Genomic DNA, 22,479 nt, shown 5'->3' with positions numbered 1-22,479 from the left:
GTGGACTTGAACTCCCAGATTTCCCCAGCCAGCTTAGCTTAACTTTGCTTTGCTTTGCTGGCTGGGAAAATCTGGGAGTTGAAGTCCACACACCTTAAAGTTGCGAAGGTTGGGAAACACTGCTCTGGATACTCGCAACTCATTCTTGCTCTTCAGAATTCCCACCCTACCTCTTGAAATCAAGTCACTGTTGTTGATCTGAGGAGCAGCTTTGGCATTCTCCTGCATGGGGCTTTGGCTGGAAAACATGCATAGTGAGGAAAAGATTGAGAGGGAACAGTGATCAGAGAATTATCACACTGGCCATCTGGAGGGACCCTTGGTCTACTCGATAAATAAGCCAGAAGCCTGGTCATGACAATTGTACGGTGGCATGAAAGTCATGGTGAGGATTGGAGTGGCCAAAACAATGAAAAAGTCTGTAGGTTGGAGGAGTACAGCCCAAATACGGTTCTGAAGTGTGATCTATTTGTCTAAACTGGTCATAAAACACTTCTAGAATGCTTGGGGGAACACAGGAACTGCCACACTATTCAACTATTGCTGTGTGAAGGAGGAATGTATTGTGGTAATTTAAAATCACAATGTTCTCTGTGACTTCTCAGAAGTAAGTCTCACTGATTCAGCAACATTAACTTATAGGTAAGTGTGTATATGTATACAATATAAGCATTACATTCATTTTGGAACTAAGTAAAAATGTGGTGGTAATGCCTGGGTAGCTCCATGTAATAATTATTTTCCTTTTTTAAGTAATGGTGCTTTAGGGGACAATTTACATATTAACTGAGGGGCAGGCCCAAATAAAGCAAAAACATGGGAAATACCTTTATACTAAGTAGTGTAATTCTCTTCCTTCTGCAGGACTATACTTCCATCTTTATGCTCCAACAATGGAAACAGTGGAAATAGAAAACCTGTTCCGGAAGCGTGCTCATCCTGAAGATGATAAAGATAATGTGGATGAAGTCAAGAGGCAGAAGATCTCCGAAGAAGCCCTGATAGAAAGAGAGAATTCTGATCAGGAAGCCGAAGCTGATGTGGAGCAGCCTGTGAGTCCTTCGCTGGAGGAATCCAAAGGAGAAGTAATCTTGAATGAAGAAAGTACAGGCCAAGAAGTGGAGGATGGCTTGGTGGAAAGCGATGGAGAACGTGACCCAGAGAAGTTTGCAGATCTCATGAAGCACGGCTTGATGGAGCAAGATGTTGGCATAAGAAAATTTGCTAGTTCTCACAAGGGCTTTTTAGGAATATTAAAGGAGAGGTAATATCGATTGAGTGGATCTGATGAAATGCCTTGTGTGCTTTCACTTTCTAATGGGTTGATTCTTACAAACATGGAAGTGTGTTTAGTTGATTTCAACGGAGGTTGCTTTTAAGGAAGGATGGAGCTTTACACATAGTTCCCGCTATTTTCTAACCAGAATGGTTGAATAAACTGTAGTCGTTAAGAATACACAACACAGAAACCCAAAACTGAAAAAAAATCGTATTACAAATTTGCTTGATTTGTGAACCCAACCCAAGTCTCATAATCTCACTTCCCAAAACTTGTATTTTATGAACAAGGTTTGGCTTAGCCATTAGTATTTGTTAAGCAGACTAGGTAGAAAAACCAAGCTGATGTTGGATAGACCTGGCTATAAAACTATTTTGTTGACACTGAAGTTAAGATGTGTGGTTTGGCATTTGGAGCCGAGAGCGAACTTCTCCTTGTGCTTCATTATCTTGGGCAATTTACTTGTCCATTATAATGAATCACCTGCTCCATAACACCTCTTCTTCACCTCCTCTTCCTGAGTCCTAAATGCAAATGTTTGGAATCTAAACAAATCTTTTGACAGACATACACTGCGTGTGGCACTTTTTGCACCGACTTGACCTGTCTTGTCTTGTATTAGATACTCAGATTTTGTGGTTCATGAAATAGGAAAAGATGGACACGTCATTCATTTAGATGACTTCTCTGTGCCAGTAGATAATGAGGTAAAATTTCTTTGCGTTGCTCCTGTAATGAAATAAATTGAAACTTTAAAGTCATTATTAAAACTTTTAATAAACGTTCAGGTTTGTCATTTGTTTACTATGTTTTAATATACATATTAGGATCCTCCTGAAGAGATCTTTACAGTGTTGTCCCCTGAAGACAAGCAGCGTTTGGAAGAACTCCAGCTTTTTAAAAACAAAGAAGGCAGTGTTTCCATTGAGGTACGTTTTAAACTATCATGTTTGTTCAGATTAATTCTGGTGAAAGCTATACAGTAAAACAATTTTACAACCAACAGTTTAGAATACAATTTCCTGACAACCTGTGTAGGCAGATGTGAGCTGTAGAGTAGATGCAAGACTTGTAGGTGTGGGTTTTGGACAGTATGTTAAGTATTAAGCCTGTAAGCAGCATTTATTAGGAAGAAAACTGTATAGGGGCATTTTGTTCTTTGAAACACAAGTCAGAGTAGTGCACTTACTGTTTGTATGGGCCACCTGATGACTCTGCTCTCAGAAGAATTGCACTGATTTTCTGCTTTAAAAAAGATAATGAAGAGGCTGGGCAGTTTTAAATAATTCTGATTATGAACTGAAATAGCTTTGATTTCGGATTGCAGAGAGGGAGACCTTTCTGATGGAACCATCCTCTTTTCTTTTTAAGCTTCCTTATAGGTCGCAAACTCATGTGTCACAGAGAAAGGTTCCATCTGACTTTCTCCTGAGCTTTTTTTTTTAATGCGTTTGGAATGATCTGTATAATAAGGAACATTCAGTTGTGAGCCTCCTGCAGTCAAATATAATAAAACCTACTTGGCTTCTGAACCATGAACCTTTGCTCCAGCATGAGGTTTCAGGATTTGGACGAAACAAAAACAAGTCAGGATGAGGGAAAAAGCTGCACATGAAAAAGAGTTAATTATTAGGAAACTTTGTTTTGCTTTTTTTTTTTCAATAAAAAGATGCCACCTTTCTGTTCTCGAAATACCAGGAATGTGTTTTAAGTGAAGGGACCTTGTCACAAGATGCTTTTCACTTCTCACTGGATGCATGCATTACAGTAAGCCATGGCTTAGCATGGTTTATTGAATAAGTTGTACTTGGTGGGATTTGTATACTATAAGATCAGGCAACTATGGCACAGGGTGATGCATGAAACAAGTCCATATTTGTGGGAAGCAGTGCATATCTGTGGGGTATGTTGAGCACTGATAGAAACTAGCCATTTACTCTATATTCTAGGGAAGAGGATATCTGTTGCCTTGTGACCTTGCCTCCTTGGGCACACATTTGCTTAGCAATTGGCCATTTAGTTTATAAGCCGCAATGACTTCTTAGCTTAGGGAAACACATGGTGGTAACCAGAGTATTTACTTTTTTGTTGTTGTTACTGTGTTGCTGCGTAGGTAATTGAAGACACTAAAGAAAAAAGGACAATTATACACCAGGCTGTAAAATCTTTATTTCCAGGATTAGAGACCAAAACAGAGAACCAGGATGGAAAAAAGTGCATTGTTGCTTACCATGCAGCTGGGAAAAAATCACTTGCAAGTGAGTTTTATTACCACCATTATTGAAAACAAAAGTGGGTTTGTGGCATACTTAGGTGAAGATATATCTAATTATTTGGACTGACTTCCAAAGAAGTCAGAAAAAGGGCTTTGGATATCATGCCAACCCAGCAGAATTGCATCTGCTCATTAATGTTAGGTGACTCTTAAAAGCAGCTGCAACTTTTTTTTTTTCAGGTTTGTTGCAGATGCTTGAAAAATAGGGTGCTTTAACAAACAGCAGAATGATGCTGGGTTTGCAGCAGGTCCAAAGGACTTTTTCTTCATTGCTTTGGAAGCATGCAAAGCCCTACTAATTATGTAAAGCTTGCGTCCATTAATGATTAATTATGAAGCTGAATTATGTTGCTTTTAAATTGCATTGAACAACTGAGAAATCTTGGAAGGAAATTAAAATTGCGAGACACTTTTTTCCTGCTTTTCTTCTGAGAGGGCTTGCAGAGTAGTGTTGTCACCATCAATTAAAAAAAAGTTTACAGTTGGAAGCAATCACAGGAGCTGATGCTTTCATTAAAATGACAAAGACAGCATTGCACAGTCATGATGCAAACTTTTGTACCTACGTGCAACATCACCAGGCACATATACAAGGGGCAAGGCTGGCATCATGACTGTGCAACACTTGCCTTCATCATTTGCCTACCCATGAGGATGCCTCTGCTTGCAATCTAAAACAGTATTTCTCAACCTCAGCACTTTAAGTGCGGACTTCAACTCCCAGAATTCCCCAGCCAGCATGCTGGCTAGGGAATTCTGGGAGTTGAAGTCCACATATCTTAAAGTTGATGAGGTTGAGAATCACTGATCAAAAAGATATAATACAAAAGGAAAAAAGGGATGGAAAGTGGGGGGAGACATATTAAAGCATCAGTTCTTAAATAGCAGTCCATATTTTGTTGGGCGGGCAGTTGAAACAATTTACAGCAAGGGTTAGCTTAATGGCAGCTTAATGAAGTGTGTAAACCAAGCACCAAGAAATAAAAGGCCCTTTTAATTTACTGCTAACCTCTGCTTTGGGAGCAGAATGTTTTACAAGCAAGCATTGCTGATTCTTTAAAGAAAAAGATGTCTCAGCAGATGATACCATGATTTTGCTTAGGCATGTCCTTTTGGGAGTTCTCACTTCTAATCTTTTCCTTTAGCTGGGCAGGATCTGGATTGCTTGTTATGTCTCTTAACAGTAGATTGATCTTTGCAGCAATCAGTCAATAACTTATTCTTAGGCAATAGAAAACTTCACCTGCTGTTTAGCCACGTTAATCTGCAGCAATGGCACAACTACAGGCTATCAAAAAAAAAACATAGCCGTCCTAGCTCATAATGGTATTGGTGCTGGAATTTATAACAATACAGGTAGTCCTCGCTTAATGACCATTCATTTAGTGACAGTTTAGACTTACGACGGCGCTGAAAAAACTGACTTGTGATTGTTCCTCGCGCTTATGACTGTTGCAGCGTCCCTGTAGTCATGGGATTGAGATTCGAACGCTTGGCAACCAGTTTGCATTTACAACCGTCACAGCGTCCCACAGTCGTATGATCACTATTTTCGACCTTCCCAGCTGGCTTCTGGCAAGCAGAATCAGTGGGAAACTGCATGATTTGCTTAACAATCATGTGGTTCCCTTAATGACTGTGGTGATTTGCTTAATGACCACCACAAAAAAGGTTGTAAAAATCAGGTTAGATTCACATCATGACTGCATCACTTAGCGACCAAAATTCTGGTCCCAGTTGTGGTCATTAAGTGAGGACTGCCTGTACCGCTTTATACCTTATCCAGTTTCCTTGCCATGCTTTAAAAAATTAGCATCTTGTACCTTCCATAAAACCTTAGTTCCTTTGACTGGTTAATATGATTCGAAATATAGTCCCAACTATGTTGTGGCAAAGAAGGGACGCGGTGGCGCTGCAGGTTAAACCGCTGAGCTTGCCGATCAGAAGGTCGGCGGTTCGAATCCGCGTGATGGGGTGAGCTCCCGTTGCTAGTCCCAGCTCCTGCCAACCTAGCAGTTTGAAAACATGCAAATGTGAGTCGGTTAATAGGTACCGCTTCGGCGGGCAGGTAACGGCGTTCCGTGAGTCATGCTGGCCACATGACCACGGAAGTGTCTACGGACAAACGCCGGCTCTTCAGCTTTGAAACGGAGATGAGCACCACCCCCTAGAGTCGGACACGACTGGACTTAATGTCAAGGGAAACCTTTACCTTTACTATGTTGTGGCAAAGGTAATTGTATATTTCACAGAGTATATAAAGATGTGTTTGCATGCATTTGCATGGAGCATGCATGGTTACAGGTGGAAACTAAATCATCAAATCATGCTCTCCATCTTCTGTGGCTCAGCTGTTGGAGAAAAATGCATGTGTTGGCTTTGGGAACATGATGCTATAAAACGTAAGGTGCTTCAGACACTCATACATTTTTCTGTATGTGTCAATTGAAATAAATATGATCCAATAGTTTGATTAATTAGGCGCTCTCAGTTTTGAACTGAAATTCTGTTCTAAGCACATGGAATACTTGATCTTGTTTAATGCCTTCAGTGTACTTCGTTGCGTGTTTAGCAGAAATTTTCCATTTCTTCACTGTGCCCCTGCACATTCCATTGTGTAGCTGTCCAAACAGCTGTCAGTCACCATATTAACTGTTGAATGCTCCAGTCATCTACAGCATACAGACCATAAACTTGCATGTTTCCATCTGAAACACTTCAATACCTAAACAGAAGTAAAATAAAACATTGCTCTCTTATGCTCTTTATCCTATGTGTGTGAACAGAGGTCAGAACATCAACAGGTAAGAGATGTTGGCATTTCATCTAAGCAGAAAATGAAATGCCAATCAAATTGATGATAATTCAGAGAAGTTAAATAGTGAAGGATTTGAAGAAATAAATCACAAAAATAAATCTATGTACTGCCCAGTACTGCCCACTTTCATTCAGAAGCAAACCTTTCATTATGTACTTACACATGTACTTAGGTGTAAATGTTAATTTACACCTAAGTACATGTGTCTTAGTTAAACAAATCTAAGTAAACAGCTGCAGTTTGGGAATTAAATTAGAACTAAGATTTGCATGTAATAAATACCATCCCTGTGCTTAATATATGTAATTCTTTGATAATAAGAATTTTGAGCTTTCTACCTTTCACAGAGTAGCTAAACCAAAATAACTGAGAGTTAAATACCGAGGACTTTCACTCTCTCTTTTGCAGAATATAGTGGTAAATTCTTTATAATTACAACTTTGTTTTCGGTATCTGAATACTTGGAAGAACAGAAGACAAAAAGGGAGAAAGTTGACATTAAAATCAACATTGCAAACAATGTTCACATTCAAACAGTAGTTTCACAACATTGATGCCTGATCTTTCAATATGCTTTAAGTAATAACTAAATTATAGGGAAAAAAATGAATGATGTTTAAGTAGAACATCTGCCATCATCTGGTGCGAATCTGTAGCCATTTCTTAACATATAGTTTGGCCCCTATTTTGAGATACTTTATTTCAAGTCAGTAAAGTGAGAAGTAATTGTTAGCTCACAGGCAGTATCAAATAATGGTTTGGCACATTAGGCCATTTGCTGAAAGCTACATGATGAATCGCATAATTAACATGACTTGAATCTGATTTTCTTGCATCCAATCCCAACGCGCTGAAGTGTGTTGCATCACACTGGGACAGAGTATAGTAGCTGGTATAATGGCTAGCCATTGCATTAATAATTTGAAAAATTGCTTTAAGGGTGTCCAGAATTATTGTACTGATGGTGATTATTTTGGTCTTTACATCATTGCTTTTGAACATGCTACAATTGTCTGTCTCAGTCTTCTACAGTACAATGAGGTGTCCTCCAAAACGGTTGGAACTATAATTCCCAATATTCCAGCATCACCAGGTTGGACAAGTGGTGATGGTATCCTTTGCCCACAACTGGTTCATTAGACTAGTATGTTTTATTGTGGTGCAGCTCATATACAAATAATACATGCCATGTAAAAGCAAATAATGGCTGACAAATACCTGTTTTTCTGTGATGAAAATGGGACCCTGGAACCTTCACCCCCACCCTTCTTCAGGATGCAGAATATACTGACCAGAGTCACAACCAGGATTTGCAAAGGACAGTTGTCAGAAAAGAATGGCATTTTTCATGCATTAACACTTTGTGTCTTTCACATTTTATTTGTAAAAGATCCAAGGAAGCATTCCTGGCCAAAGTCTAGGGGAAATTACTGCCACTTTGTATTATATAAAGAAAACAAGGATACCATGGATGCCATCAATGTGCTGTCAAAATATTTAAGGTGGGTAGTATTTTGAGCAAGAGAAGGGAAGAATCGGTTTGAGATACTTGTTTGTAGCAGGTGGTAGAAATGCCCTCCTTTAGAAGAATTTGCTCAAGCAGCATTGCAGGATGTTGAGGGGAGAATGACTGCCCTTTAAGTTTCTAAAATGATGTGGGAGCTACATACTGGTGTTTATTACTTTGGGACGTAATGGATTGAGAGATTGAGATGCCCCATTGTACTTGGGGTGGTGGTGGTAAAAGTGTGCAGTATTTGGAGCTCAAGAGGGTTCAGGAGGCATTATGGAGGTGAAGATGGGGCAGTGATTGCCTCTTAATGCCTCTGGAGGAGAAAAGAATATTTGCCTGAGCTTCACAGATACTGTGTTAGCCCCAGAAAAGGTGGTCCCCTTGAAGGGGCTGCCTGCCAGTGTAGCAAGTGTTCCTGTGCCTGATCTGAACATCCTGGGCCACCTCAGATCTGAATACTGCACACCAGGAATGGAGCATTCGATCTGGAGAGGATGAACAAGACCAGTGTTTCTCAACTTTGGCAACTTGAAGATGCATGGACTTCAACTCCCAGAATTCCCCAGCCAGTTAAGTCCACACATCTTAAAGTAGCCAAGATTGAGGAACACTGCTTTAGAGTATAATTGGGCTTAAATAAAATGCAGTGTATATAACATGAATGAGTACCCAGCTTGCTGGGGAAGGTGACGACTGGGGAAGGCAAATGGCAAACCACCCCGCTATAGTCTGCCAAGAAAACATTGCGAAAGCAGCGTCCCTTCAAAGGGGGTCAGACATGACTCGGTGCTTGCACAGGGGACCTTTCACCTTTCATACAACATGAAGTAATACTTTTAAGATCTTTCCCCATAATTGTTTTACTCTGCCTAAACTTTTTCTTTCTTGTTTCTTAAAGAGTTAAGCCAACCATATTTTCTTACATGGGAACCAAAGACAAAAGGGCTATTACAGTTCAAAAGATAGCTGTTCTTAAGTAAGTAAAAAAAGGATAATGTTTAAATGATCTGGTTCAAATACTGATTTTTCTACAGTGGGATCCAATGCTGCAAATTGGGTGCAGATTTGATTATAATATTTATTTGGCCATCCCTCACCTCACCCCGCAGAGTGTCTCTATTTCATGATGACTTGATAAAGTCCCTATTCTTGGCATGCTGTATTGAGGCAGCAAATGCAGAAGTGAGATGAAGAAGTGGAGAGTTTTCCATTTCTAAAAGTGCGTTTCAGAAAATGTCAAGAATGAATGCAATGCTACTGAAACTGAACAGTTTTGTCATTTTAACTATCTGTACACAGGCCTATACAACATGTACAATATTCAAAAATGAATAGAGAGCTCCCTTTGTTCAGTTTTAGTTTTATTAAACTGAATTGAGTGAAAAATAAGCAGTGTGTGTGTTCAGTGGCTATACTGAAAGTCAAGTTATCATCTTGAAAACTGAGTTTTCTAGGAGTTACAACTCTTCAGTTCCTGCCCTTCCACCGGTACATCTGCAGGAGGAGTTGGAAAGACATGATTTTGTTTTCATTAAATCTTAGCTTGCCAAGCCTTGGTTTAATAAAAGAGAAACAGAATATTTAAAGTAATGGTTTCACCTGTAAAACTCTTTTTTCTCTGCTTTTTATAGAATCACAGCACAAAGATTAGCTCATTTAAATAAATGCTTAATGAACTGCAAGCTTGGAAACTTTAGTTATAAGAATCACCCACTGAAGTTGGGAGAATTGCAAGGAAATCATTTCACAGTGGGTCTCAGGTAAAATGCGGTATTTCTTTGTTTATTAGAAATCTCGGAGCTGTGAAAGGTGGAATAAATCTCATTAACTAGGCTTGAAATGGCTTTCTACTGCAGAGATAAGAAATGCATTTACATGAGAAAGGGCCCTAAAAAAAGGACTTCCAGTGATACAACAGAATACATGTTCATTTCTTTCTCTGGAGCATAAGTAAAATTAAAGAGAATTAGCCTTGTAGCACCATCAAGATTTTCAGTTGCCCCTTATGTTACATCTATCCCAGATATAGATACATGTTTATGTTTGATGTGGATCCAGAGTAATTGGTTAAACTTAAGATCCACTTGGTTTAGTGGAACTAAAAGCGACTGGCTAAGATACCTTGGATGCTACTCTCTATTTTTAAAACACTTTGCATTATTTTTAATAAACCCACCTTGTGTTTTAAGGGTCAGCAATATTGGTGTCCACTGGCATCATTAAGCTTAGGGTTAACTCCGGCTTATTCTAAGTAGTAAAGGTAAAGGTAAAGGTTTCCCTCGACGTAAAGTCCAGTCGTGTCCGACTCTAGGGGGCGGTGCTCATCTCCGTTTCTAAGCCTTGGAGCCGGCGTTGTCATAGACACTTCCGGGTCATGTGGCCAGCATGACTCACAGAACGCCGTTACCTTCCCGCCGAAGCGGTACCTATTGATCTACTCACATTTGCATGTTTTCGAACTGCTAGGTGAGCAGGAGCTGGGACTAGCAACGGGAGCTCACCCCGCCGCGCGGTTTCGAACCGCCGACCTTCCGATCGGCAGCTCAGCGGTTTAACCCGCAGCGCCACCGCGTCCCTTTATTCTAAGTAATCAGACAAAATTAATGATATTTATCTTAAGCTATTTCAGTCCCTTTTCCCCACATATTATTTTTACTTTTATTAGAAATATAACAGGGACTGATGATGAAGTTCAGCAAGCCATGCAGTCCCTTAAGGAAATTGGATTTATTAATTATTATGGAATGCAGAGGTTTGGAACTACAGCTGTTCCTACATTTCAAGTGGGAAGGTAAGCTGCTTTTGTTTGTACATATAAACCTGTCAGCCCTATAAGGTAGACCAGACTAAGAAACCAACGCTATATAGGTCAGGACTACTTTTATTGTAACGGCTATAGTAACAGAATATTGCAAGTCTGAAGGTGCTTCCCCCTCCCTCGCTTTTATCTTCGTGTGAACTAGGGAGGGGCTTGTCTGAGAGGTTTTCTCAAGTTACTTTCTTGGCCCCAGCTCAAGTCCCTCTTATCTGACCCTGCTTATCTGACTGTTGGTAGTGGCTTTTCCTTCTGTCCTTCACGGCTATTCCCTACACCCTCTGCTGAAGCACATGGGAGCCCAGTGAAATAAGAATTTTGAAGCTGGCAGATACAGCTTCAGTTATGAGATCTTTCTTTCTTTGCCGTCAGCAATAGTAATCTATAATCTGTGATTATAGAAGAAGTTGTATAGGGAGGACCAGATATTCTATCAATAGGATAATCATAGAACCATAATAATATTCTATTATACAACCACAAAGTTTAGGGCATCTAGTACAATTCCCTGCTTTAGAATCAAAATTAAAGTGTATCAGATAACAGTTTTCCTGTCACTGCTTAATAAGCTGAGTGAAAAGGAGCTCTCCACTTCATTCGGTAATCAATTTCACTGTTAAACTTCTCTCAGGGTTAGGAAGTTTTTTCTGAAGTTCAGCTGGAATCAGCTTCCCTGTGGCTTATTCCTTGTGCATTATTTACATCAGGTTTTTCAAACTGGGTTCCACAGAATGGGGCTGCATGAGCCATTAAGGGCAAAAAAAAAGTTCACTCAAACATAGCCAGGGGTGTCAATAGCAATTTTTCCTAAGGCAGGGTTTCTCAACCTTGGCAACTTTAAGATGTGTGGACTTCAACTCCCAGAATTCTTCAAAGCGGGCGGGGGAATTCTCAGAGTTGGTCCACACATCTTAAAGTTGCCAAGGTTGAAAAATAACGGCTTACAGGAATCCTAAGCTGAATCTGGTGTGGGCGCTGCCAGTTCCCCATTCCTGCTTTATGATTCATAATCATTTATGATTTTGGTAAACTGCTCTTCTTCATTAACCATGGCTGCTTAAAGCTTTGCATATGGCAGTGAATTCTTAGACTGCAATTCCACATTCACTTAGCTAGAAGTAAATCTTATTGAGCAATCAGGTAGCTTTCTCCATAAACCTACATGGGATTGCCTTGTAAATTCTCCTGATCCAGAAATGTTATGAAAAACACACTGGCCTCCCAGAACCCAACCATGGTTCTTGCATCCTCTTCTTTGGGGATGGGACTATCTTACAATGCAATCATCATGTTTGTACAAACGGAGTCCTGTGGATTCCGTGAGCTGTGATTGCATGAAATGCTAAGCTACAATGAATTGAATTGTGGCTTAATACATTAACCAAATTTTCTGGGCTTACACAATATACTTAAATTAATTCTTGGTCTGCATGTGTGCCTTACCCTAGGTTGTTCACTGATTTGTAGTTCAGGGTTTCATGACAACGTACCCAGAGGAAATTTAAGAAGTAAGAATCACAGACTAGGCCTCTTCTGTTTGGTGGTTTTAGCGATAGCATAATTTGCCTTGGCGTATTTTCTTTCGACTCCACAATCTGAAGTACGTGTTTGAATTTTTAGAGCTATTCTACAGAGCAATTGGAACGAAGCCATGGACTTAATACTGAGACCACGCCCTGGAGGCAAGTATTTCATTGGAATATGATTTGAAGTAGGAGTAACTACGATTATCCATTTTAAAAACTAGTTGTGATGTCATTTGTCAATAAAAATTCTTGCCTTTTTCTGTAAACATTTGTTATAGTTGAAAGGGGTTCCTTAGTAAAATGCCGAGAAGAGTGGGCAAGAACGAAAGACCCTGCTGCCGCCTTTAAAATACTGCTTGACAAAAGATGTGTGGAAGGCCAGTTGCTCTGGGGGCTTTCGAAATATGGACTGAAAAATATAGTGTCTGCCTTTAACATGGTAAGTCCTTTTTTTAACACCCAGGCCAGTGTTAGGGTGGTGTTTGAAGACTCTCTCTGGGCATGCTGAGAAATACCAACTATGGGCAAAAATACATATTTACTCAGAAATTAAGTGACTTTTTAAACACTCAGACTGAATACTAGGACATCTTGGGTTTCTAAGATGCACGTTTAGGGTATTAATACGCAATTTTGACATTATATTCTATGACTCAAGTTCTGATGGTTTTGGGAAGGCCTGCAGGCCGGCAAAAAGGGAGACCTGACAACAGTCCTGTACCTTTTCTCTTCCCTCATAATGAAGCTGGATTGCCTCAGCTGCCTTCTGGGGAGGAACAGGCAAGAGATTGGGACAGATATTTGCAGGTGGTTAATCTGGTTTGGCAGTCTTCAGGGTCATTTCCTGGCTGTCCATCAATGTCTGTGCAACTGGGCAAAACCAAGAAGGACACAGATTTTAGTAAAAACAGAATCTTGAAAAATGGGAATTTCCCAGCCTTACTTATAGCAAGCTAATTCAGATGGATTCATTTTGCACAGCTGGAAACACTTCTTCCTAGATTTCTTTTCACCTGGGCTAAGCTGTCAGTTGACTTGCCTGCTCTCTCTTGAATGTTTAGGTCTGCTGCTTCCTTCTTTTCCCAGACTCCCCACAATTTCTCACACTGGACCTCTATTGCCATACATGCATTTTTAAAATTCATTATGTTGTATTGCTGTTGTCAGCCACTTTGAAGAATTACATTGAGAAGCAGGATATAGTCTACAAAAGAGATACACGTATTAATAATTGGTATATTAATAATAGACCCTTAAATATTTAGTAAATATTATGGTGTTTTCTCAAAACATGGGTTTTACTGTAACTAAATGTAAAATCTAATTAACCAAAAAAAGGTCCAGTAGCCTTTTTTTGTTGTTGTTGTTCTGCAGGGAAGGATGCTGATATTCAGACTGGTGTTTCAGTCAGGAAATATGCTGTTATTGATTGTTACCACAGATGTGTTTGTCTGGTTCATATTCCTTTTGTTTTATATATTCTTGCTGTATTGCTATATTTGATTATATGTACGCTGTTTGATACAGGATAAAAATTTAATAGATCAGTAAATAAAGCGAAGTGTACCTAGGCAGCAAATAATGGTAATGATATTCTTCTGTTACAGATAACAAGAAATTATCGTTTGATGTATATTCATAGTTACCAGAGTTATGTATGGAATAACATGGTGAGCAAAAGAATAGAAGAATATGGGCTGAGAGCAGTTCCAGGAGATCTTGTGCTAAAAGGAGGTAAAACATTAACAGTGCTTCAGATCATGGATCATTTGGACACAACTTGCTGGTTTCTCATTAAGACTTGCACTGAGTGAGATTATCCTTTCTGAAAGTCTGGAGAGAAATGGGCTAGAATTAGGCCGTGCCCTTATAGAGGCTAGAACAGTATTTCTCAACCTTGGCAACTTTAAGCTGTCTGGACTTCAACTCCCAGAATTCCCCAGCCACCCAAGGTGGCTGGGGAATTCTGGGAGTTGAAGTCCGCACATCTTAAAGTCGTCAAGGTTGAGAAACAGTGGGCTAGAATGAGAATCTGCCAGCTGAAGTACGGGCTGAAATAAGTCTGTGGGAGTCCTTAACTTGCCTTATCCTAGACGACAAAACCACCTCCTCTTGGAAGAAACAAATAGCTGCTGATCTGGCTTTCTGTGGGCTCTCACCCTACTCTGCTCTGTTTATGATGGAACCCAAGAAAGCTGTACCTTTTTCAGCAAACAGTATCTGACTCATCACTAGATGTTGCTTCCACTGACACTTCTTACGCCATTCCCAAACATCTCTATGATACCTAGCCTGCCCCAAATAGTAGGGCAAGATTTGACACCCAGTCTGCAACGGTAACGGTGCGACATTCAATGGCATCCCTCTCCAAGGATGCCTTTGCATCTGTTCGGCTGCACAGGTTGAGAGCATTGTGCACAACCTCTTGAGTTGTCCCCTGTCTTGTACTTCTTCCCTTGTCAGCAGATACGTGGACTGGCCTCAGTCTGAAATTGTGTTCCTTCTCGTGAGACATCAGTCTATCAACCGACGCAAAAGTTGCAAAATTTTGCACTGTTGAAAACACAAGAAGATGGAATTTTATTTATTTATTTATTCTTCACATTTCTATCACTGCCCATCTCCCCCTAAAAGGGGGACTCTTTTACATGAAAGGCTTTGACTCCCCTGTAGCTAATCCACTCTTGATTGATCCCCACCACCCTAATGCTTACTCGCATATATATCTACATACACTTCCCCTCCATTTCCCACTTTTTCTCTTTTCACCTCTGATCCATCGTCAATAGCTTTTATATGGTCTGCATTAGTAATTTTTTCCTCTTAATTTTTTTCTCAATCTTTGCATAGCAATTAATAAATCCTTTTCAGCAAATTTTGAATTAGACTTGATAAATTATTTTTTAAATAAAAAATACTCCAATTGCATATTATGAGTGCTGGGATAGTCAAACCTATTCTGTCAACCTTGTTCTTTTCCCTCTTATTTACTTGGCAGTAGCAATGAAATATTCCTCTAGCTTTATAGGGACCTATGTTTTGCAGCCTACCCTATTCTGGTGATACTGACCATCTAAAATGTGTCAGGTTTGCTTATAGGCCTCCAGTGAGGTTGTGCCTGCAAAGGTAGGTCAGAAGGCAAAGGAGTTGTTCTAAGGGTTAGGAAGGAACAGCGCCAGCACCAGTTGATCTGGTTCAGATCCTGTAAAGTGAATACACTGCAACCTGAATCTATACATTGGAATTATGTAAACATATAACCAGAATGAGGGCAGAAGCTTCTGCCAGTAGGCTTTCCCGGCTCTCTTGGTCTGTGCTATCCAGTCTGCCCAGTTCTTAATTCAGATTGCATTCAGTTTTCCTTGTTTACTTTGGGGTCTCTTGAAGGACTTCTGTTCTGATCTGTTTTTGAAGGAGGTTTTTTAAAAGGGAAATGGTTGAGAGGATTGGAAAAAACAATGTACTATGAGAAAACATCTCTTTTTGCCTTAAGGTACAGCTGTTCATATTGAAGAGGTAGATGTTGACAGTTACACCATCCATGATGTTGTGATGCCACTGCCTGGTTTTGATGTTATTTATCCAAAACATAAAAGTAAGAGCTTTGTTTGAAAATATACCCGAATTAGATAACAACACAAAGGGAGAAAATAGAGGATTTTGGTTGACAAATCAAGTTTGGCATTCATAACTTTCACTAGTATGTATATTTATATTAACTTTCTCATTCATGGAAAAGCTTTGATGGAGTTTGAAATCTTACAACTACTTGACACTAAAGCTGGATTAATTCACTGGATTGTTCGTTTAATCTAGATATTATTAAGGTGGAATCTGCCAGAAGGGGAAAGCATATAAATTCAGTGTCTCAAATATCATTACCATGCTATACCCTAGCAAAAAAAACAACAACTCAGTTGCGCTATAGAAGTATTGTATTGCTGTGTTAGAGGGGAGATGTTTCAGCATGAGTGTGGAGATAATTTTTTTAGAACTGGTTACACTAATGTCCATGTTATAGTTCAGCATATGTCCCTTTTTTGACAGTTGGGGAAAGCTACAAGGAAATGCTAGCTACAGACAATCTGGATATCAGTAACATGAAGCACAAAATTCGAGACTATTCATTATCTGGAGCATACAGAAAGATTATTATCCGACCTCAGAATGTGAGCTGGTAAGTAAACAAAAAACATAGTAAAGTCTCAATTGATTCAGGCTTGGCTCCTAAGACTTCATGGATGTCCTTGTAGCAAGGTTGTCGGGTTCTGCCAACTATCCGGACTTATCAATAAATATTGCGGTCTTGGGGTGTGTTCCCTCGGACAGGCTCAGGCCTTCCTTTTCTGGCCTTCCTTATGCAGGCCACTTCCACAGAGGCACCTACCTCCTCTCACTCCCATAGACTTCCTCCTTTATCAGACTTGTCACTGGATGTTTTCCCACCAGGTCTCTGGCTGGGGAATTCTGAGAGTTGAAGTCCACCCATCTTAAAGCTGCCAAGGTTGAGAAACACTGAGGTAGAGAATTGACACCATGAATTTTATCAGCCAAGCTCCTTTCTGTTTTTTCTTTTCTTGTTTTTTTTTAGTGGCTTAGGAGACTCCATTTCATCAGCACTCCTTCCTTCTTCAGTGTACTCATCTGTACTGGAGATTCTTTCTTAATTTTTGTTTCCCACAAGATGCAGTTTAAAGTTTTCCTCATTAAGTTTGCCGTGCCTTGGCCAAACTCATAAGTGTGAGGCAAATCCATCTCATACAATCAGACCATTTTCTAGATCAGCATTTTTCAAGCTTGGCAACTTTAAGATGTGTGGACTTCAACTCCCAGAATTCCCCAGCCAGCATGCTGATCTAGATAAACCATGGTTCCAAGTCCCCCATCAACACCATATGTGTACACGCCATTCATTGATATGCACTATTTCCTTTTACAGTCTTCTGCCTGGAAGCCCCAGGATCTTGAACTTCCTTTTGAGATTTTCTTGAACTTCCTTTTGAGATTTTCAGAGCCTGTGATGATACAGCTGGTAGCTCTTTGCAGTATCATTTGTTCCCACTTGTATCAATGGGAAGGGATAATTTCAGTGGATAAATCTTGGAAGTTGTTCTGTCATGTCCTTGATCCATGAAGTGATGGGTTTGGTCAGCGGCACATTTCTTTCATTTTGTTACAGTAACTCTCCTCTTCTTCTATCATAAGGAATAGTTGCGTGCTTTCTATCTTTTAAAGATCCACTGTCCTGTTACCCATTCTGTAGTGTCTCCTTTTCCTTCCCCGAATGCTCGGAACCTGTTTCATTTGCAAAAGGCTGGAAAATGTTTCCAAATTCTGCCATTCCGGTGGTAGAAAATAACTTCTGCGTCTCTTACTTCTGGATTTGATTCCTATCCACCGTGTTTGTTCCTCTGTTTGTCTCTCTTGCTTCGGAAGTTTATTTCCACTGTTCCTTTCTGTGGTAGAACCTTCTTTCTTTGAATGGACAAATCCTTATTCTTTTTTATCAGCAGAAGTGTGGCCACACTTCACCCATCTGACATTTTCTTCAAGCACTTCTGCAAGCCTGCTTGTGCTGCAATTTGTCAGATTGTTGTCAAGCAGGAAGACAGTCAAGCAGAAAGACGAACATGCCACAAGCATTGCAGGTCACAGATATCCAGGCTCCATTCACCTTCACTTTTCTTCTTGGGGCATCACTAGTGCTCTGAGGATTTTATTTCTTAAGTTGGGCATGTACAAACACTTGAGTTAGAGAGAACATTTGTTGGGGATTTGTCTTTAAATTTTCCCACTGAACTCCCCAAGTCAGCTCCTGTTGATTCTCCCTGCTTACTTGCTAAATGTTTTGGAGCAAAAATACTCAGAAATCAAATTTGTGGAACCGTTCTAATAACTGTCCTGTTACTGTATGATGGAATGGTGAAATCTTGTACAGCATTCAAGTTGTAACTTAAATGCAAGCTTTTCCTCATTGCTCATTTTAAAATCTCAGTTTGTGTTTTTATAAAAGGGAACTGATTGAATATGATGACCCAAAAATTCCGTTATTTGCTACTGACTTGGATAAACTGGAAGGAAAATTACCTGCAGCCCTTGCAAGAGGTAAGTATTTAAATCAGTCCAACGTGGAATCCTATTTGGGGGCAGGAAGATTTTTAGAACTGTACTAATCTTTAATGTTTGATTTGCTAATGTCAGAAGGCAAATATAAGGCTCTGAAGATGGAGTTCTCCCTGCCACCATCTGCTTATGCTACCATGGCTATTCGAGAACTTCTAAAACTGGACACCAGCATAAAAAGTCAGTCGCAGTTAAATACAACCTGGGTTCGCTAATCCTTTTCAGGGACTGGATAAGGTTTTAACATGCAATTTGTTTCTTATTTACTCATTTTATCTACATAATTTCTAATTGAAATGTATTTTTGTATTAGTTTAAAGGATGTTATTTCAGATTCATTGTAAAAACGTAGTTCTGTTTTTTAAATAGTTTGAACAAACATGGCGCTCCCTATGGCAGAATTAAAAAAAAAACGATTGGCTTTGTTAGCAGTGTTTAATGCTCAAAAATGTTTTATTCTAGTATGGAAGTACATAGGTCTTCATGTGTTCAGATTAAAAATGATTGCAAATATGCTTAATACTGCAGTTCAGGAAAATTAAATGGAATACATTACTGATGAATACATATTTATATCGAATGAACAGATTTATTTAGCCTTAAGAATGCTGATAGAGCCTGCTTTCACAACTACTGTTGGCAAAATGTTCATGTCTTTTCCAACTGCTTTTATTTGAGCTGTAATACTATTAAACATTTGTGTCTGTTTTTCATAACGTGTAAAATTGTAAAGAAGCAAACACCTAATAACAGAAGTAGTATGTCAACAAACATTTATGGTTTGTCTGTTGCTGGCAATAGATGAACTAGCTACATCTTGACCTAACAGGATTAAATACCCATTTGGAATTTGATATTCAGTGTGTCTGTGTTTTATTTCTAAAACTTGCCAAAAAAACTTTTTTGTATGTATTAATTTTTTAATGGAAAGATACTGCTCAGCTTTACACTTTTTGGATCACAAATAGATTTTTTTTTTTTTAGGAAAAGCTGGATTTAGGCAAAATGCCTGATAAACTCATTTTCATTGAATATCTTACTACAGATAGTAAAACCTAAGAATTTGTTTTAACACATGAACCAGATAGATTTCTCTTTGCCAAACCTATTCTCTAACCTACACATGGGCAAATCTTGGAGTGCTTGCAGCTTTTTAGGGCCCTTGTGTGTGTAAAAGTATCAGCTGCCACAATTCAGCCCCTGTGCATTGCTGATAACCACCCCCCCTCCAGGTAGACCACTGCCTCCAGGGGGCACCCACAGTTGTCATAAAAAAGATGTCTATCTAAAGAATTCTAAAGTCAGTTGTAAAAAAATCATCACCATCCCACTTCTTGACCTGCTGAAACATCTCACCGAAATACAATCCCCAAAGTAGAAAAGGCCAGAAGTGCAATTTCAGTGTAGGAGATGGAATGCAGTGTTATTGCCATGGGGAAGGTGCAAAACATCTCAGCATGGCTGGAGAATCAAATCACTGCTTGCTGAGATAGGATGGGCAGTTGTGTTCAGATGTGGGTAGGTGGGGTGCATGCCATGTTACTTAATGAAAGATTGAAATTCCCACTCTCATCTAGCAGCAGAGATTGGGGATCTTTTATTAGTGCTATTAGTGCTTTAGGTTTAAAGACAAAAAGGTGCTTTGGAGGCGCATACATAGCATCAATCCACAATTCCTTGAAACAGCGTGGCATCTTTTCCTGAGATTTAATTGGAATTCCCCTGGGGAAGGAGGGAAAGAAACATTCTTCAAGTTAGTCTGGGCATATGAACACTGTCCCCCAAAAGAGGAGAGCCCCATCAAAATTCACCCAACATTATTCTGTGGCAGCTTAATCAGGAAAAAAAAATCATCTCAGCACTGGAAGGGTGGTGGTTGTTGAAAGACAGCTGGGTTATGAGTTCAGGATGGCATCGTGCGAACAAAGGAGAACATCTTAGTGGCCAGGACATGCTGATGCAAACTGCTTTGCCCTTATACGTTAAAGGCACACTTCCTTAGATTTAGCATAATTTAAACCAGTGTTTTTCAAACTTGGCAACTTTCAGATGTGTGTACTTCAACTCCCAGAATTGAAATTCTGGGAGTTGAAGAACACACATCTGAAAGTTGCCAAGTTTGAAAAACACTGGTTTAAACCCAATGGCTTTATTCACTTGGCTCCTAAAACCCGAGTCTCCTTCGTCTCCCGCTACGCCCTATATCCAACTCCCCACTCTCCGTCCAACGCTTCCCGAAGAAAGACATCCGGTCACAAACCGGAAGCTGGGCGCCCCGTGCGAGACTCTCGTGCGCGTCGGCCCACTGGAAGTGAAGGCCTTCGTCTAAACCCTGCGCCGGGTCGCTCCATGACGTCAGAGGCGTTCCCTCCCTTTCCCCACTTTGAGGGACGTTGCGACTTGGGTGCTGACGCGTCCTCCGGTGGAGGAGGGAGGAGGGAGGGGCGTGGCTCGAGCCGGCGCGCGGAGGAAGAGGTGCGTGGTCGCATTCGGGTTCTCTTGCTCGGGTGGGCATTCCCACGACGCCTCCCTCTGCGTTGTTTTTCCCTTCCCTTCTTCCTGGGCGAGTTCCTCGGTCTTCCTTGCTGCCTTCTTTGGACGTCTGGATCCCTCCACCCAGCACTTTGTTTCCAAGGGCGCTCAGCCCTCTGCGCCTAAGGGCTCCTTAATGGGGTGGCGAGGGCTGTCCGTTATTTCCACTTGTGTTGTCAGAACCCAGCCTGGGTGGTTAGTTTAGGAGTCAGTCTGCCTAAAATAACCCAGAATCAGGCTCATTGAATAAGCTCTGTTCAGCAGGTCAGACCAACAGAGCTAAGGTTTTCAAAACAGCCTGTTTTAAATTTAAATGGCACTCATGTTTATTATTCCAGAGATCGTGGAGGTTACTGCCAATCTGATCTGTCTCTCGGGTAAACACAAGTTTCGATAATCTATCTGAAAAAGGCCAAGTCGAATAATGCTGTTCTGGAAGCCCTAGCTGGCCCCAGAAGCCAAGATTGTACATTTTTAGCTTAATAAATTGCCCATGAAACATTCTAAATGTGGTAGAGAAAATGGTGTGGATTTTAATATTGCTACTATAAGCACATTAATAAATAATTGCAGCATTTCCCATTCTTGAAATTTAGTGTTCTCTGTACCTCCTTGGTACATGAAACTACTGATGAAATGCCATTATCCAGTCCTTGTAATTTATCAGAGATTGTGCTTTCACTTGTAATTCATGTAGTTGAACTGTGCCTTGAGTGTATTTTTAGTTGTGCCTTGAGTGTATTTATTGAATGTGCCTTGAGTGTATTGAGTGGTTATTTTTGTATGTTGTAATGTGTGCTATGATACACATTTTTGCCTAAGCAGAACAGTTTCACATTGAATAATATCTAAGAACTTAATATTTATGGATAATTATCATTATTTCTAGATTAAAGCAAAGACTTACCATTCAGGAACATGACTCTTTAGACAAGTGGAAGAATTATGTGCAGTTTGAAAGCCCAAGAAAAAAAGAATGGATGAGAGGATAAAAGAACCAAGAACATATGGATTAGAGACTTCACCTGCTATGTGGCTAAGAGTTGTTCTCCATGGCTGATTTGGGCAATACAAACAATACAAAATAAAATATTGGGAAGACACTGAGAGGAGCCAGGCAATAGTTCCAAGGTGCCATTATGTGTTCTGATGGTTATATACCTTTGCTTCAGTTAATCCTATCCATTCCCTGCTCATCTTTACCAAGTGAAGCTAGCAATAAAGTCCTAACAGACTGAATAAAAATAAGCAGAGATATAAACACAGGCATTTGCTTCCATGCATCTTGGTATAAGTGGTCAAATCTAAATAGAAGCTTCCTCTAAATTCTGTATCAATGTTCTGATTATTCCAAAACAGTCTGTTGTATATAACATTTGATATTTGACAGTTTAGTAATATTACTAAGCTGTTTTTTTTTAATTCATCCAAAACAAAATCGTTTGCTGCAGAACATCCTCTTTTCGTTGTTTGCTGAATTGGAAATGGCACAATCAGGGATTAAAAGTGCTGCATCGTCGATGTCTACTGAGGCAAGTGATCTTTTTTCCTTCTAGTGTTTTTCTGTATTATTTTCTAGCTGTTAGAAAGTAACTGTA

At 39.9% G+C, this 22,479-nt stretch overlaps 1 protein-coding gene across 1 annotated transcript; it reads left to right on the top strand.

The window, feature by feature from the left end:
- The first annotated feature begins 864 nt into the window (after nt 1-864).
- On the top strand, nt 865-19,203 carry PUS7 (pseudouridine synthase 7). The gene is made up of 15 exons (XM_063308014.1): nt 865-1,264; nt 1,902-1,986; nt 2,107-2,208; nt 3,393-3,537; nt 7,763-7,874; nt 8,784-8,861; nt 9,517-9,645; nt 10,551-10,676; nt 12,321-12,382; nt 12,505-12,665; nt 13,834-13,960; nt 15,720-15,821; nt 16,274-16,403; nt 18,240-18,331; nt 18,428-19,203. Exons 1-15 carry the CDS (start codon nt 894-896, stop codon nt 18,562-18,564), a joined length of 1,959 nt encoding a protein of 652 aa, XP_063164084.1. The 5' UTR covers nt 865-893; the 3' UTR covers nt 18,565-19,203.
- Nucleotides 19,204-22,479: the final 3,276 nt, after the last annotated feature.

The sequence above is a fragment of the Candoia aspera genome, chromosome 7 (assembly GCF_035149785.1).
Source record: "Candoia aspera isolate rCanAsp1 chromosome 7, rCanAsp1.hap2, whole genome shotgun sequence".
NCBI classification, from domain to species: Eukaryota; Metazoa; Chordata; class Lepidosauria; order Squamata; family Boidae; genus Candoia; species Candoia aspera.
Note: the sequence above shows the minus strand (reverse complement) of the source record. Positions and strands in the feature narration are given on the sequence as shown.

What these genes read in the sequence shown, in the direction of transcription:
- PUS7 (XM_063308014.1), top strand. Translation starts at nt 894, where the DNA reads ATGGAAACAGTGGAAATAGAAAACCTGTTCCGGAAGCGTGCTCATCCT. An exon ending in GTGCTGTCAAAATATTTAAG is followed by an intron (nt 7,875 to 8,783) that starts GTGGGTAGTATT and finishes TGTTTCTTAAAG; the next exon opens with AGTTAAGCCAACCATATTTT. An exon ending in ACTGAGACCACGCCCTGGAG is followed by an intron (nt 12,383 to 12,504) that starts GCAAGTATTTCA and finishes CATTTGTTATAG; the next exon opens with TTGAAAGGGGTTCCTTAGTA.